The sequence below is a fragment of the Oxyura jamaicensis genome, chromosome 5, assembly GCF_011077185.1.
Source record: "Oxyura jamaicensis isolate SHBP4307 breed ruddy duck chromosome 5, BPBGC_Ojam_1.0, whole genome shotgun sequence".
NCBI lineage: Eukaryota > Metazoa > Chordata > Aves > Anseriformes > Anatidae > Oxyura > Oxyura jamaicensis.
Genome location: NC_048897.1, coordinates 11090527 through 11106091, shown reverse-complemented (window position 1 = coordinate 11106091; position 15565 = coordinate 11090527). Strand labels below are relative to the sequence as shown.

General features: G+C 38.5%; 1 protein-coding gene across 3 annotated transcripts in view; it reads left to right on the top strand.

Annotated features, from left to right (window-relative positions):
• ARHGAP5 (Rho GTPase activating protein 5) overlaps nucleotides 1-4188 on the top strand; it is a 46728-nt gene extending 42540 nt beyond the window's left edge. For all 3 annotated transcript variants that reach the window (XM_035327034.1, XM_035327035.1, XM_035327033.1), the window contains one exon: nucleotides 393-4188. In XM_035327034.1, coding sequence (XP_035182925.1) covers nucleotides 393-723 — 331 coding nt within the window. In that variant the 3' untranslated portion in view covers nucleotides 724-4188. The remainder of the gene's footprint in view (nucleotides 1-392) is intronic.
• The last annotated feature ends 11377 nt before the right edge of the window (nucleotides 4189-15565 follow it).

The window sequence follows — 15565 nt, the reverse complement described above, 5'->3', positions numbered from 1 at the left end:
CAACCAGTTTCCACTGATGTGTTCTTTACAGCTGAGGCAAATTCTTTTGCTGGCCAGCATGAAAACAAAACAAAACAAAACAACAACGAGATGTGCTGTAATCAACACTTGGTATTATGGGGTTGTGTGTTTTCTTAACAAATGATCTAATGTGATCCCCTTTTCTTTGAGTATTGTAAATGGTGGTCCATATCTGGCTGTACCGCAGTAAGAAGCGGGTTCTGACCTTCTCCTAGACAATCTACTTGACTTTCTAACAGATGTAAGCCTATGGCTGGTTGAGGAATTTATAGTTTATTATTGTCACTTCAAAATGTTGTTGTGTGTTTAAATACTTCTGGTTGATTGCATACCATTTTAATTAATTTCTGTGCATGTCATTCTCATTTCAGGGTTAGTCAGCAATATAAAACCAACTTTATGACTGCCGATAACCTGTCGATTTGTTTCTGGCCTACTTTGATGAGACCCGATTTTGAAAACAGAGAGTTTCTTTCTACCACCAAAATCCACCAGTCGGTTATAGAGACCTTCATCCAACAGTGTCAGTTTTTCTTTTACAACGGAGAGATCGTAGAACCGCCGAACCCAGTGGCGTGTCAGCCACCGCCTTCCAACACTGTGCAGATGGTGGAGCCGATGGTACCTCTTCAGTTGCCGCCACCGCTGCAGCCTCAGCTGATACAGCCACAACTACCAGCAGACCCTCTTGGTATTATATAGATAGGAGATGATTGCAGGCAGCCTGGCACTGGACAGTAAAGAAAAGCTATAGACGTGCATGTTTCAGGATACAGTAATGTACTTCATATTTATGAAAAAAATTCTCATCCAGCTGATTGGACATCTTTTTGTTCTATCCCGTACTGTGTTCCTCATTTGTACACACTGCAGATAAAAACTATGTGGTAAGCATGACTGGAGAGGTTTAATTTTTAAAAGCAAAAATAGCTATAAAGTACAAAGCTGCTGCTGCATGATACTTTATTGCAATCACTATATCATTCCTGTGACAATTTGTCACAATATATTGTGAATAAAATTTTTTCTATAGAAATTTAATGATTAAAAAATTACATTTATGAAACATTCAATGCTTACAGCCTGCTTTATGGCTGTTTTTGTTATTTAACATGGTATTTTTGGCAATTTTATTCACATTCAAGCATTCTGTGTAAACAAATAAAGCCCAGCTATAGTTTATTTTGTAATCTCCTGGCTACTTACGTGACGGTAGGCTTAGGATGGTTTATGGAAGAATGCAAAATGCACTGTTGAGAATTTTACAGTCCCTCACCTTCCATCTTTACTTGTAAGTAAACCTGTGGACAGTTTGTTAAGGGTGGGTGAACTTGCTTATTATTTCTTACAGCACAATACCAAGGACATGCTTGTTGTAAAAGTGAATTTCAAATACTGTACAAAAGTTTTGATGTTGCCTACTTATTTCTTTATGTTCCATTCCTGAACTAAACATTTTGTAAAACTCAATTCTGTAAACAACTGCATGTTTGAAAGATCATTGATGGTCTTGTAAACTTAATCTAATATATTTTAGATATTTTAATTTTTCCCACTTGGGAATACATGTAGTGTTTAGAAAATAGTTCATGACATTTTCATATAAGGTTATATAACTTTTCATACATAAACATGAACTTTGTTGTAGTAAAATTCTCTAAACCAAACAACGTTTTAATCTAGGACTTCAATTAATCTATTCTTTAAATCTATTTTTATGTGACCCTTTAAAGATATAAAAAATGCATTGCTAATACATGGCAATAAATACTTTGGGTACTGACGATTAACTTCTTTGGAGTTTGTATATATATAAAATCACAAACTTGTATTCATTTTTTTTTTCCTGTGGTATGTTGTACTAAAAATTCGAATGACTGATTTTTGTTTTTGCACCATTTTTTTTAATGATCTCTTTTTCATTTATTTTCCTTTTACATTGGTACCAATTTGCTGTAAAAGTATGCTGCTTAATTTAAATAGATCTTTTGGTTAAATATTTTGTTAGTGGTTAAAAAAAAAAAAATTAGAAGGTTACAAATTGTAGCAAAGGAAAGACCATAGATGATCACTATGTGTGATACTTCATAGCAGCTTTTTTTCTTCCATGGTCAAAATACACCTTTTTAGGTTTGCAAAGACGACAGTTTTGGCTCATTCAGCTGCTAGAATGTTCTGTGTAGTTTTTTTAAGAAAAGCTTTATGATGGTCACTGTTGTAATCTTCACTTATAACAAGATTTAAGATCGTCTTGTATGTATTATAGTAAATAGATGATTTTGAGACTTAAGGCTCTTAAGAGTTTGATTTGCTCCATTTTCATAAAATAAAAATTGCCTTTCCCTCACACTTATGTCCTAGGTATTGTACTTCTGACTTGGAATATCGTTCTAGATCACTATGATACCATAACTCGGCTGCTGTCTTAAGTTACATGTATATTATAAATTATCTTGATATTGTGTTATATTCTTGCAATTATCTTTTCTAAGAAAACAAAAAAAAAGAAAAGTCAACCCTATTCCTATTGCAAAGCACACAGGAATTAATAGTACAATAAAGTCTGTCCTGTAAATTGTAGTATTCTTAACTTGTTCTACTTTACATCTGTTGTCTATATAGCTTTTATTTATAGTTGTCAGTCTAACATTGGCATGTTTAGCAAAGCAAATGAAACTACAAGAGTTTTATAAACTATTTCTAGGTTGCTAAAGAATTTATTTTTCTACTATATATGGTATAGACAAAGCATCACCTGTACAGGAAACAAGGCTATTTCTAATAGAAGTAAGCTTAAAAATCAATGCCAGTCATTTCCATATTTAAAAGTTCTATACATAAAGTATCTTTAGTCTTTGTAATGTGAATTACATTTTAAACTTTATAGAAAGTCCATGGTGTTTGCCATAATATTTATCTAATCTTTGAATACTAATTTTTAGAGTAACTGACATTCCATTTCATGAGCTTTCACACTGAACTCACCGTCAGTAACATTCTTCTCGTGTGTGATGTTATGGCTAAATCAGGTATTTCATGATTTGCTAAAAACTAAGACATTTGGCCAAATATGAGAGTGTTATTGCATTTACCAGATAAAACATTTGAAGAAAAATAGTAAGGAAGCACAGCGTGTGGCTCTTGGCTGTCACATGGCAGAGTTCCTGCACAGGATTTGCATTATGCAAGTGTTGTATGCAGGAATGTGTGTGTGTAAGCACTTGGAGATGTGTGTGTTTATGTACACAGGCACATGTGCACAGACTTGCATGCACATACACCCACAGCGTAAAGCTTCTAAAGGATACGAGGAAATTAGAACATCGTTATTAAAGTACACAATAGAGCTTTCTCTATTATTTTTGTTAGTGCTAGAAAATGAGGAAGCATGTCATTATATACAAACTCCTCATACGTTGGGTCATGTAGTCCCTCCTAGTTTTAATGGAAATACAAACAATAATGACTATATTTTTTAAATGTGAGCATTTTTACAGTAATATCTATCTTGATAAATATACAAATGTATATTATTTTCAGTTGAGCATCTCAGTGACACTTTATGGAGTACTTTGTCTTTTTTTTAATGTAATTTTGGTATAGGCATTCTGCAGTGTGGTGTTTTTCAATGTTCTACTGATTTTAAAGACCCACATTTGAGTTACAAAAGCGCCATTTTAAGAAATGGTTAACAGATTGTTTTAAAATTCCTTACCCTTCATGATCTTGTGGAATTTTAACATATATAGTGTAAATAGATCACAGATGTCAACTGATGTGAAAAGAAACTTCCTTCTGTTGTACGTTTTCTCCATTATTTGAATACTGGTTGCTAGAAAGTTATAGATATGTTTATTTTTAGTTGCTGGCGTTTAGCTTCTAATATTTATGGTAAATACAGAAAATTTATCAATTAGAGACTAAAAAAAATATGGCCTTAGCTTCCATGCTTATTTCATTATTTTTTTTTTTTTTAGTAATTGTGATGCTGTTTGTCAACTGAAAAAATTACATCTATATAAAAATTTTTAAAGGTAAAACTTTGTTCATTGTTTATAATGTAATCCTTTGTTGCTACATCAACAGAATACTGCAGTGGATTAAATATCAGTGAAGCTTATTCTGTATAAAAGATGCAATGAATAAAATACTAAGATGCTTACTGTGTATAATGTTCAGTGTAGTTGCCTACTAAAGTTTTGAAGGCAAAAGCACCCTGTTCTCTCTCACATACACAGAGAAATTTAGCCGTAAATCTTGCTAAACTGAGTGCATCGAATGCTTAAGGAATTTCTGGGAGAGGGAGGGAGGGAGGTGGGTTGGGGAAGGCAGGAGTCTCTTTTTGGATCTCTTGTACTTCCTTTAAACTGCAGAAATGTGTAAGCATTTTGCACACAATGTGAACTGAATGCTGCACCCCGTTCTGTATGTGATGTCCCTTCTGTCAGGTTGGAGACACAGACCTCCCAGGTGACCGGACGGAGGGCATTCTGTTTTTCTGTTCAGTGCCTGGTAAATTCTGTGTAAATTCTTATGTTTTGTACTTGATTGAGCTGCTCAGCAAGAAAGGCTGGGATTATGGAAATCAGTTTTTCCGCTTTCTACTATGCTAGAGGAATGGTTAAAAAATATAAAGGCTCTTTTTGAAATTATTTCGTTCCTATAGAATTTCTAAGCCTGCAGGAAAAACTGCATCTTGAGGCCAGCTTTAACTTCTCGGCATTTCATATCATTGGTTGTCATTCTCCTAACTGTATGGTATAAATCCAACTTGATAAAAACCAAAAAATCTTGATAGTTGTATTGTTTTTAGTTCTTGTGCATGCAACACCTATGCTTAGTTTGTTTCTTCAAAGTGTCTTTTGAGTAATAATAACACAGAAATAACTGCAAAACTTCCTGCCAGCCTTCAAATCTGAACAGTGTTCAGGTTTTATTGTAAATCTTAACACTCTCGGATACTGGAATGTTTTAATCTCTAATAGGATGCATCTTACCTGTAACTCAGTGTGAGTCTCTCAGTTAGATTGCTGTATCTAAAGACATCATCTCAGCTGAATCTGCAGCGTAACACCGTGTTGGGGCTGTACGACAGACCCCAATCTTCTGACGAGCAGCTGTCCTAGAGAACCAACACGTGAAATAAGTCTTCATTTGTGCCAGATTTTTTTTTTTCAAGTGATGTGTAGGGTTTCCATGGAATCAGAAGGGATGAATTTGATCTGTTGTCTTGGCTAGTGAAAATGACCACTTCCTTTTTCTTATTGACAGTTCTTTCCCAAGGATGTGGATGGTGCACGTTGGAGCTCTTACCCATGTGTTTCTCATCTTCCTGTTAGGTGCAGTGTGTGTGGGGCCTGGTGCTTGCTGAATTGAACGTTACTGGTGCCTACCCAATGTGCTGGTGTTCTTACGGGTTTAACATACCTGAGTACATTAATAATAACTTGTCCCTTTTTCTCATTTGTGATTTAGAAAACAGAGAATTAAATACTGTTGCTGAATGCCTACAGTGCAGTAACCTTTGTTTTTTTTTTCAGTCTCCGAGTACGATGATAATGAAAGGCCGTTGTTGAAACGCCGTTGTTCCCTGCAAGCTGTTGAATTAAGAGAAGATGGGAAGGGAGTCTCATGGTGGTATTTCCAGCCAAGACTGCGTGGTATTTATAGGTAGTCTCTGTATTTGATCTCTAGGAAACTGCACGTAGATATTTGAGATGCAAAACTATGCAAATCTTGTCGTGTTAATGCCTGCCCTGGCTCTCTGTGTGGGCTTTACCTGTCATTAGCGGTGACTTGTCACAGGCACGGAGCAAGCGAGGTGGTTGAGGAGCATTCCTGGGACGGCCTTGTCACTGCTTCAGGGGCACACAGACCTGCTCGAGGAGTACCTCTGCCTGCTCTTGTGAGCAAATACTTTGAATAGTGTGGCTGCAGCTTATATTTTCCCCTGAATTATAGTATCGCAATCCCGTCTTTTTCTGCTTCACAAATGAAGAGCTGAAGGGACAGCAAACGGGCTGTCCTGCAGTTCTCTGAGCTGTGCTGCTGCTGAGATTTGTCAGGGGCTCCTAAATTGCTCTTGCAGGGTTTTACTTAATTACATTTAGAAAATGTATGGAATGATAGCTTTCAGTCGAAGTTGGTTGGTAAAATGACACTGAGTGCAGAGAATTGAAGCATCTGCAGAACAGAACAAGTTGCCATGGAATTACAGATGGTGCGACCTGGCTCCGCAGTGACCGCACTTACCTGGTCCTACTGACACCAGGGGAGTGCTGGGAATGCAGAAGGGATCAAGAAACCTATTAAAAAAAAAAAAAAAAAAAAAAAAAAGGTATTGAATAACTGCTTCTTAGAATACTTCCTATATCAGAATACTTACTATAAACAGAAAAATAATCTGAAGCACAAAATGTCTGTGGTTCATTACTGAAAAGTGTATGTGTACACAGATACACTTTTTAAAATTTAGTGAAGAAGTAGATGTTGATAGCAGTGGTTCAGGTGGCCAGTCTGCTGCAGATAATTGCTTACAATTCAGATACTAAGTTTTGAAAACTGAATATAAACAGGTGTATCTAATTTTGTTACCCTCTCTGTGAGTTGTCTAGCTCTAACTATTCTGATTTTGTCATCCTGTGTGGTCACATAAATAAGCCTGATTTTATGTGCTTTATTTAACTGTGCTAGAGATAAAAAGTTTCTTTATCATTTCAGAGATGACTTTTTTAATGGCTTCTTTTCTCTCTCTCTTTTTAAAGTCAAAATGTGCCGTTTGTAACACAATAAAAACATGCCTCCATGTAAGGTTTATAAAAGCCTGGGAATATCCCCGTAGCCCCTTTGGTCTGCACGTGTTTGTGTGCACTCCTCTGGGATTTTGTCTCTGCAGGACCCAGGGCAACGTGACCCTTGTCCACGTGTGGAGATGCACATCGCTGTGGGGTGGGCATCGCTGTCATCCTTTCCCAGTCCTAACCTGTGTTTAGTGAAAGAGTGCCGGAAAGAGTATTTAGGAGACAGTTTAAAAAGGATGCAGGATAAATGTTATGAATTCTTGGCATATCAGCGATGTTTGCCTGCACTGGCTTCCATTTCTGTGCTACAGGTTTGCTTTTAGGGAGCTTTCATGCCTTCAAGCAATAGTGTAAAGGGAGGGGGAGATGAGAACGGTCTGTTCCTCTCTGACATCCTCTCTAACATCACCTCAGGGGCCAGTGTTGCTCTTGCAGAGCTCAGGGCACAGGTTCCCTGTGTCTGACAGGGAGTTTCAGCCCCACCAAAAAGGGTCCAGCATGCGGCTGTCAACCAAAATCAGTACAAGTGAAATGGGGATATACACAACAACTTTAACTCATTTGTTGGTATCCCCGTTTCTGAAGCACATTGCCCTGAGAGTCATCTTTTGTTGCTGTTTTCTGACATAAAATAGTTTTGATTGGCATTGCCACCATGATCTGCAGTTCTAAGCCATCCCTCCATCCCTTCAGAGCTGGCCGGATTTATGCAGCAGGATACAAGGCTTCCCTGGCTGGAGGTGCTTCTAGAGATGTAGACGTCAAACTGTTCTCCTTAGGCTTGTACTCGGTACTGTCAAGTATTATTTTGTTTTCTGTTATCTTTTCCAAGAGAGCAGCTCATAAGAAAAATGAGGGCTGTTCTGGTATCTGCCAGGGGTGTATTTCTGTAGCGTGATAGTGACGCTGTGCAGTAAATACCCAGCTCACCAAATGAGGACATGAAAGTAGCACATAGAGACATGAATCCTGCTGGAATCATTTGGAACACTGTCCGTGGCAGAGTAAGTGATTTGTGGAATAAATTATCCTCTGAACCATGGTTGTTCTTCCTCTTGAAATGAAACTAATGCTTTTTTTCTCTAGGAGGCAGGTGAACTGGTGTGCATGTAATGTGATTGTCAGAGCTGAGCGCTGACCCAGCGAGGAAATGAGCAAGCATTTTGACACGAGAGACACCCTAAAAGACTCTGCAGGCATTGATGCCCACATCCTAGTATTCAAAGCACGGGGAGGATCTATTTGCTTCTGGTTTTCTCTGAGGCCACGTGCTTCTCCTAAGCAGAGGGGCAAGGTCTCACAGCCCCCTTTGGACTTTGACCACTGCCACACTTCCAATACTCCAATTACTGGCTGCCATAAAGGTGTTTTTGAGCTACTGCTCTGTAAAAAGGTTGAGTTTGATTTCCTATATATCTTTTTTTCTTTCAGTTTACTTATTCCCCACCCCAGGGACCAGGAGAGCTGCTCAGCTCGAGTTTCCTCAGTACAAATGAAGAGATTGTGCTGCAGGGCATTCTCGTTTGGGAGTACTTGGCTTTAGATCTCACCTCTCCTCCTTGGTACTACATTAGTGTAGGTTTGTTAAGTTCTGGGCTTGCTGTGAAACTTATTTTATTCCTCCCTAAACTTTCCGAGGAGGAGTGGTCTGAGGTAAAGGTCTGCAGGCAGTTATTTATCTTTGTGCATTAATTTACGGGACAGGTGCCCAGAGCCCTAGGATGGCTAATCTTGAGAAATTTAAAGAAAAAAAATGCTTAAAACTTCTAGGAGCCTGATCTTCCCACCCTCCCCTTCTGATGTTCTAGTTAAGGAAGCTTTTAGCTATTCTTGCACTGAACAATAGTAAAAAGTATGTTCTGAACTTGTTGGGGTGTGGGGTGGGGTAAATTTCTATGCTGAATTGTCCTGAAAGGGAAGGATGGTAGGGGAAAAATAAATACATAAAAATTAAACAGTAACAAAACCCAAGCAATTGCTCTCTTCCAGGTAAATGTTGCCTATGTGGCTACCTGCTGAAGTGTGCATTTTCAACTAAAATTGGAGGAAATAATTTTAATGGGTATTTTTTCCCTTCCAGTGTTTTCAGTGGCTTCTAACTGTATCTTTACCTTATGAGGACATGTTCCAACCATTTCTAGCACTGCAGTGGTCTTCACCGCCACCAGCTCATGCTTGATGAGGAGGCTGAGCAGATGCTGAAGACAGTTTGCACCTAGCTTTCCATGTAAGAACTGAGAGCTGTAATATAAGCACCTGCTTAAGGAAACTTGTGGTTTCATGTCAGATCAGTGACTTTCCTACCCTGACAAAGATTCTCAGAAATATACTGGTTTTAGCCAAAACTGCAATCTAGACAGTTTAATTAAAAACAAAATGAAGGAAAAATAAATAAATAGAAGAAGAAAACCCACAACCCACACCCTAATATGCATTTTTATTTTTGGATTGGAAACAACATTATACTTGTTCCTTGGATGAAAACAAGTAATGGCAATTCAGTGTTCAAAGAACATTTTCGAATTAGCTAAGTAGTCCTCTGGAAATATCGGTGAGGCATCCACATTGAAGAGAACCTTTTATTGACTTTTCCTAATGACATCACAGTTTCCTGACTAGCAAGCAGATTATTTCTTATGGGTTTGCTTAAGTATATTATACATGATGGCATACTGAGGCTATTTTTAAATTACTACAATTGTTTTCAGTAGTTTCAAATGCTCTTGTGCAGAGATACCTGATTATAGGAGACCCTGGATTACTCTTTATTCTGGGGGTGAGTAAAAGGGATTTAGATGTCTTATTAAGGACATATTAAAGTAGACAGCTGACGTTGTTCTTTATTAAGTAACAACTGGGGTGACCTTTTTTTGCCAGACCTGGCGGAGGTTTCTCTTGAGCTGTGACTGGCGCTGCTGCACCTGGAGCACCGCGTACAGAGCAGGGTCCCGTCCGCGAGTAGCTCTCTGTAGAGAGGTGCAATAGGCAAAGCATGTAAGTCATGTCTTCTGTTTGTTCTTACCAAAACCCTGACTACTAGAATGACCTTCATAGCCTGTGCTTTATAGTCTTACCTCATAATCTGGCAGAGTATAAATGCCACGTTTTCTACCCTGTTTCTCAGAAATATGTAGCTGACCTGTGCTGATGCATTTGCTATGTTCTCATTTCTGATGTATGCCCAGCTCCCTTTAAAACAGAAGTTCTCTACACAGACACAAATCATACTAACTCACCATAACAGCTGTATTAGCTCAAACTAGCAGGTATTTTGGTGAGAGTTTACCTGATAAAAGTTAGACCAAGTCCTATGTCACTGTTCAGACACTTCTCTCCTTCACCTTAAAAGTGAAACCAAAGCTCCCCTTAGATGAAAGTGTTGTACAGACTGCTTTGGCCAAGGTTCAATTGGCAAGGAAGGAATTATCATTTTTGTTTGCTTGTGAAGTCCCCACAGGCAGCTTCTTCTTGATGAATGGAAATCTTACATATGTGCATGTACGCACAGCTATGAAATGGCTTTCTGACACTATGTAGTTTCCTCTACTTATTAATCTATAATTTCTGTGTACCCAAATGTCTCATATTCCACTATATATAGCACAACATACTGAGTTTTCCACATTGTGTTGGAAACCAAAACTCAAATGTTCTGTAAGTACATGAATTTTTAGTCTAGGCCTGCTTTCTGAAGAACCCCAGTGTTTTATTCATGTATTTGGTATTCAGGAAGCAGGGGACAAAGTTGAGGTGAGTGATTTTACTTCTGAAAAATGTGGGAGTTTGTGAATCAGGAATCAGCCCTATTCCATGTAAGTGGCAGGCATGGAAGAATGAGGATCAAGTACACGCATGAGATCCTCAGGTGAACATGTGCACTGAGAAGAAAAACAAGTCCCTTTTCCTTTTGCTTCTGAAAAAGAGTTGTTTTATAAATAGGTATAAAAATGCACAGGCATGAATAGACTGGTGTTTTCAAATCTAGGGATCTGATCCCATCCTTTCCTTTGTTAAAAGAACTGGAAATTATATTCTTAGCAAGCTTACTACTAGAAATCCTTCAGCCCTTCCTACCTCCCCAGATGAAAAGGGTAGCCAAGAGCAAGGGGTGACCTTGCCTGACTCCTGTCACCCACTGGTCTGCTGTATGACAGCTTGCCAATGTCTCATAGCCAACCTCGTAAGGTTTGGGGACAAGAAACTTTTCATGCTACTTGGTATCTGACATTATCCTTTTGGCAGTGCTTCTGGGGGCCACTCCAGGACAATACAACAACATCAACAACAAAAGCTTGCCAATATATGGACAGTAGCTCAGGTTATACCCCCCTACCCCCCCCCCCCCCCCCTTTTTTTTTTTGTAAAGCATATCTATTGTATACCCGTTTTGTGAAATTTTATTGGGCATCGCTGCAATAACTTTTCTGGTAGCACTGTAACAACTTTCTGTGCCACTATCTAAAATATTTTCCTCATGTTTTCCAGAAAGAACAAGCATACAGTAGAAACTGCATTTAGAATTGGGAAGTATTATAATAATTCTACCTTCACTCATTACTTATTTCTTTGTGGTGATCCCTTGGAAGTGCTTTCACTTTTCTCCTTATGTGACAACCTACTTTCTTTCTGTTTTCCTTTGGTCGTTGGTAGACCTTCATGGCCTTGTAGCGTTTGTTTTCTGCTAACAAGTTTTTGGAAGTTGTGCAGACTACGAAGACTGGTTTACAAATGTATAGTCTTTAAAAAAAATAATAATAATTGTATAACATTGAAAATAATAATAAAAAGTCATAAAATAGGGAGCCTTATGTGGAATTGGGTAAGAACTAGAATTAAGGCAGAGGTCTTAAAAGAGGAAATTTCAGTTTTTAAGTAAGGTGAAGATCCATTTAAAGATGCAAAATCAAACTACTTCAGAGGAGAATGGATGCAAGTATCACCATAAGGGTTCTAGCTCAAGATATGCAAGTGGGTCTATTTCACTTGTGCTTATCATTGGCTACATTTCTTTACTTAAATTGTACTGGTTTAATCAATGCAAATGCTCATTAGGTTTTAAGAGTTATATGGGTATTGAGATATAGCAACTCACAATCCACAAGAGGTACTATAGATACAAACGTCACCTTAGAATATATGAATGTAGACCTTGAACACTCTTGTTTCTCTGATGGAAATTTCTCTGTACTTTTCTTCAAAACCTGTGAGGCAGATTCCACAGCTTTGTCCATGTCTTATTTCAGTGGTTCAGTATCCTTATGGGGAAAAGAAGATTTTCCTGGTAGCCAAACTAAATCTTTACTGCAAGATAAACTCATTTCTTCTAGTTCTATTGCAGGTGGACACAGTGAATATTTATCACTGTCAGCTTTATGGTGACCTTTAGATGCTGAAAGACTGCTGCATCCTATTTCTTTCTCACAGCTTTCCACAGTTGTCTTTTTCTGTTTGTCAAAGTAACACGTTCCTCCTGTAAGCTTTTTTTAACAGGTTATGTTTATAAGCCTTGTAGCTTTTTGTGGCTTGTCTTTTACAGCACTATAACTTAATGTTGATGGTCCAAACTGGGCAGTCCTGACCACTCTTACTAGCACAGAGTACAGCAGTACAATATCTCTCACGTCCTGTAGATAATGTGTAAGGCTGACTAGCCTTGAAGCTTGTATTCTATAAACCCTCTTCTTTAATACTTTATTTTTTACCAGTGTACGCTTTATAAATGGTATCTTTCAAAGATGGGGATTGATTTTACCTGAAGCTCAGGAGACGGAGAGACGGGTTCTCCTCTTGCACTGCTCCGTGCACGTTGCCGCAGAGGGCACTGGCGCTGTGGGGCCCGTCTGGTTCTGGGAACCTTCCCAGTACATGCCTCAGTGCCTGGGAGATCACGCTGGTGTGGCACTTCTGCGATTCAACCTTTCAAAGAAGCCAAGAGACAGGAGTTTTTATTATTTGTCACTCCTGAGATACCAGCTATTAAATCATGCTGCAATTCTGTGGTCCAACGCTGTCATTGAGAAGGATGATAGAGAAAACACAAAAGAGACAGTCAGCCTTGGATAAAAGCAAAGGCAGCCTTTCAAAATGGTTACTGAATTAAGTGGTTGCAAAAAGAAGATGTGGCTCTTCTTAAAGCACGGATACCTAATTCAGATGTGTTCTTTTCCATCATGGATGTCTTGCTTTAAAAATATTGTTTTACTCAGTGAAACTTGTAGAATTAATGTTTTTTTCTTTAGAGGATGCTTCTCACATTCAAGAGAAATATAGTTAGGTGATGTGAGTTAGATGTCTTCACTTCTGTATTACTTTGGTGTATTCACAATGTTAAAATGCTTCCCGTTTCTCAGCATACCTAATTCACGTTTTATAACTCCTCATTTCTATCAGTTTTAGGATAAGGATTTTCTTGCAGCGTTTTTAGCTTTGTCTGCAAAGGGATATGTGCTGTTGTGTAAACAGTGCAAATATTTTTGGCACTGAATCCCATAATAAAGATCTCATTTAGTACATGCTAACTGAAGATTTAATGCCATGTTTCCGTAAGGTTTGTTGACTCTTAAATTTATGGCTCCCTTCATCAGTTCCAGGGCTAGATAAAAGCAACAACAAGAAGAAAACAACAACAACAACAAAAAACTTGAATTTCTAAAAGAAATACCCTGGTCTGAAAATCTGTGGTTTGGCTTTTTAAATGCACAGCTGTGCTCCTTTCATTTTGTCACTTTCTTTACGTTCACAGGAAGCTAAATCCATGGCACTGCAGCCTAGCACGTGCCTTCTCGTCGCGGTTCTTAGCGATGTGGCCATTCAACATTCATCAGGGTGTGCTGGTCTGGGACTGCAGTACCAGTGTCCCTCCCGCCAGCCTTTACTGATGACACTGCATGCCAAAATCAGGAAGCAGCAGTTTCTTAAACGACAAAGCAATCGATTTACAGTACATCTGTAGAAGGTAATAACTTGATAGGATTGCTTTAAGAAAAACATCCTATTAGGAACCTATTTCTGTAATTTTCTTGATACTTTATAGATAGAGCTATGCATACATGCTATACCATGCATTGTTTGTCATTCTAGAAATGCCATGTGTGTGAATGTAAGGGTTTAATTAACAAAAGATTGGGATAACCATAGGACCCATTATTTGTGAAGCCACTGCTGAAAGCGATCGTACATGCACAACATAAAGTGTATATATATATTTATAGATTAGATTTGGTTTTCCCCAGCTTGCAGGTGTGTCTATTGTTGAGGTACTAGCACAAGATGAATTTGTTCTCTTTCTACCTCAGTTATGTCATCAGTATTCAGCTGAGATGCTGTTTGGGTACGGCTGGGAACCAAGAAGCACGTGTTAGCATGCTCCCAGTGAAGATGGGGTAAGGTGCCGTGTGGCACTGGGTTTGCACATTGTAACTTTCATCACTGAAATCAATAACCCCAGCTTCTAAATGATGGTGTTTTTTTTTTTTTTTTTTTTGGTGTTTTCCTTTGGATTCCCTGCAAATTCCTTAGTATGTTCAAGTATTCATCCCTGTTACTGTCTCACCACCAAGAAGCTGCCACCTTTAAGCTCTGATAAGCTTCTGGATGACTCACAGTCAGTGTTGTTTGCTCTTCCTTATAAATGTGCAAAATAAGCTGGGAAATTCTTGGAGCACTTTCTGAGACTGTTACATTTGTAAATTCTCCTCATCTTTTGCACAGCATCCACTACCAACAGCTTCAGTTCTCAGTCTGAAGTGTATGTTGGAGTGATCTGCACATTTTCTTTTCAGTATCTGAACGCCTGCCTCCTTTCTCTCCCTCCCTTTGGTTCTGGTTTTGGGAAGGGAACAGGTGCCAAGTGCCCACGCTGCTGTTCGGCCCTCGCTTTCTCCCAGATCTCCCCCGGCCGCATTGCTCCCCTCAATGTTTGCTTGTATTTTATCTCCTCATTTCGGTTTCTTCTCTCACAGATGGATTAGCTTGTATTTTGGCTGGCTGAAAAATCTCTGTTCTGCCAATATTGTAACCTTTCTGCATCTCCTCTCTCAGTTACGGTTCAGGAGATGTATTATCACCTCAGGATTTGACCAACACGCTGCTCTGTTCTTGAAATGCTGCTTTCAGTTAATCAATATAGCTGTTAAATAAAATGGGGCTAATATGCATCTCCAGGATGCGACGTTGGGATAAAAGCTTCAGCTTGATGTTCTGTCATTCATTGCTATCCTTTGTTTATGATTGTACAGACAGTTTTCATTTCTGTAACTTGCACAGCTAGACCAGCCCTCGGTTAGTCTCTGGAATAATCGTATTGAATGTTTTATTAAAATTTCAATAGGGGGTGTGTATAGCATTCTCTTCATCTGTGACGATCATTTGCACAGAAGAAAGTTACACGTGGCATCATCTCGGATTTGTTATTGATCAACTCTGTCTCTCAGTGTGGCCAATTTCAGTGCAGCCTACAGTACGGAGCCCTGTTGTTTCCCCTTCTACCACCACCAAACCCAATAAAGCACTGGATTAGATGGAAATTTATGAATCATTTCAGTGGGGGGCTCATTTATTTGAGTCTCATATTTTTTTGGTTGCATTTCATTTTTAATGAGACTTTTGTTTTTGTGAGGTTCCATTTAGCTGCTCTAGACTGTCTAGAATTTAGTTAATTCATTCAGTTTTATGGAAGGATGGGTAATAGCTTTGCTCACATTAAAACAATTTTTTTCAATTAACATAAGTAGGCAAAGCATAAT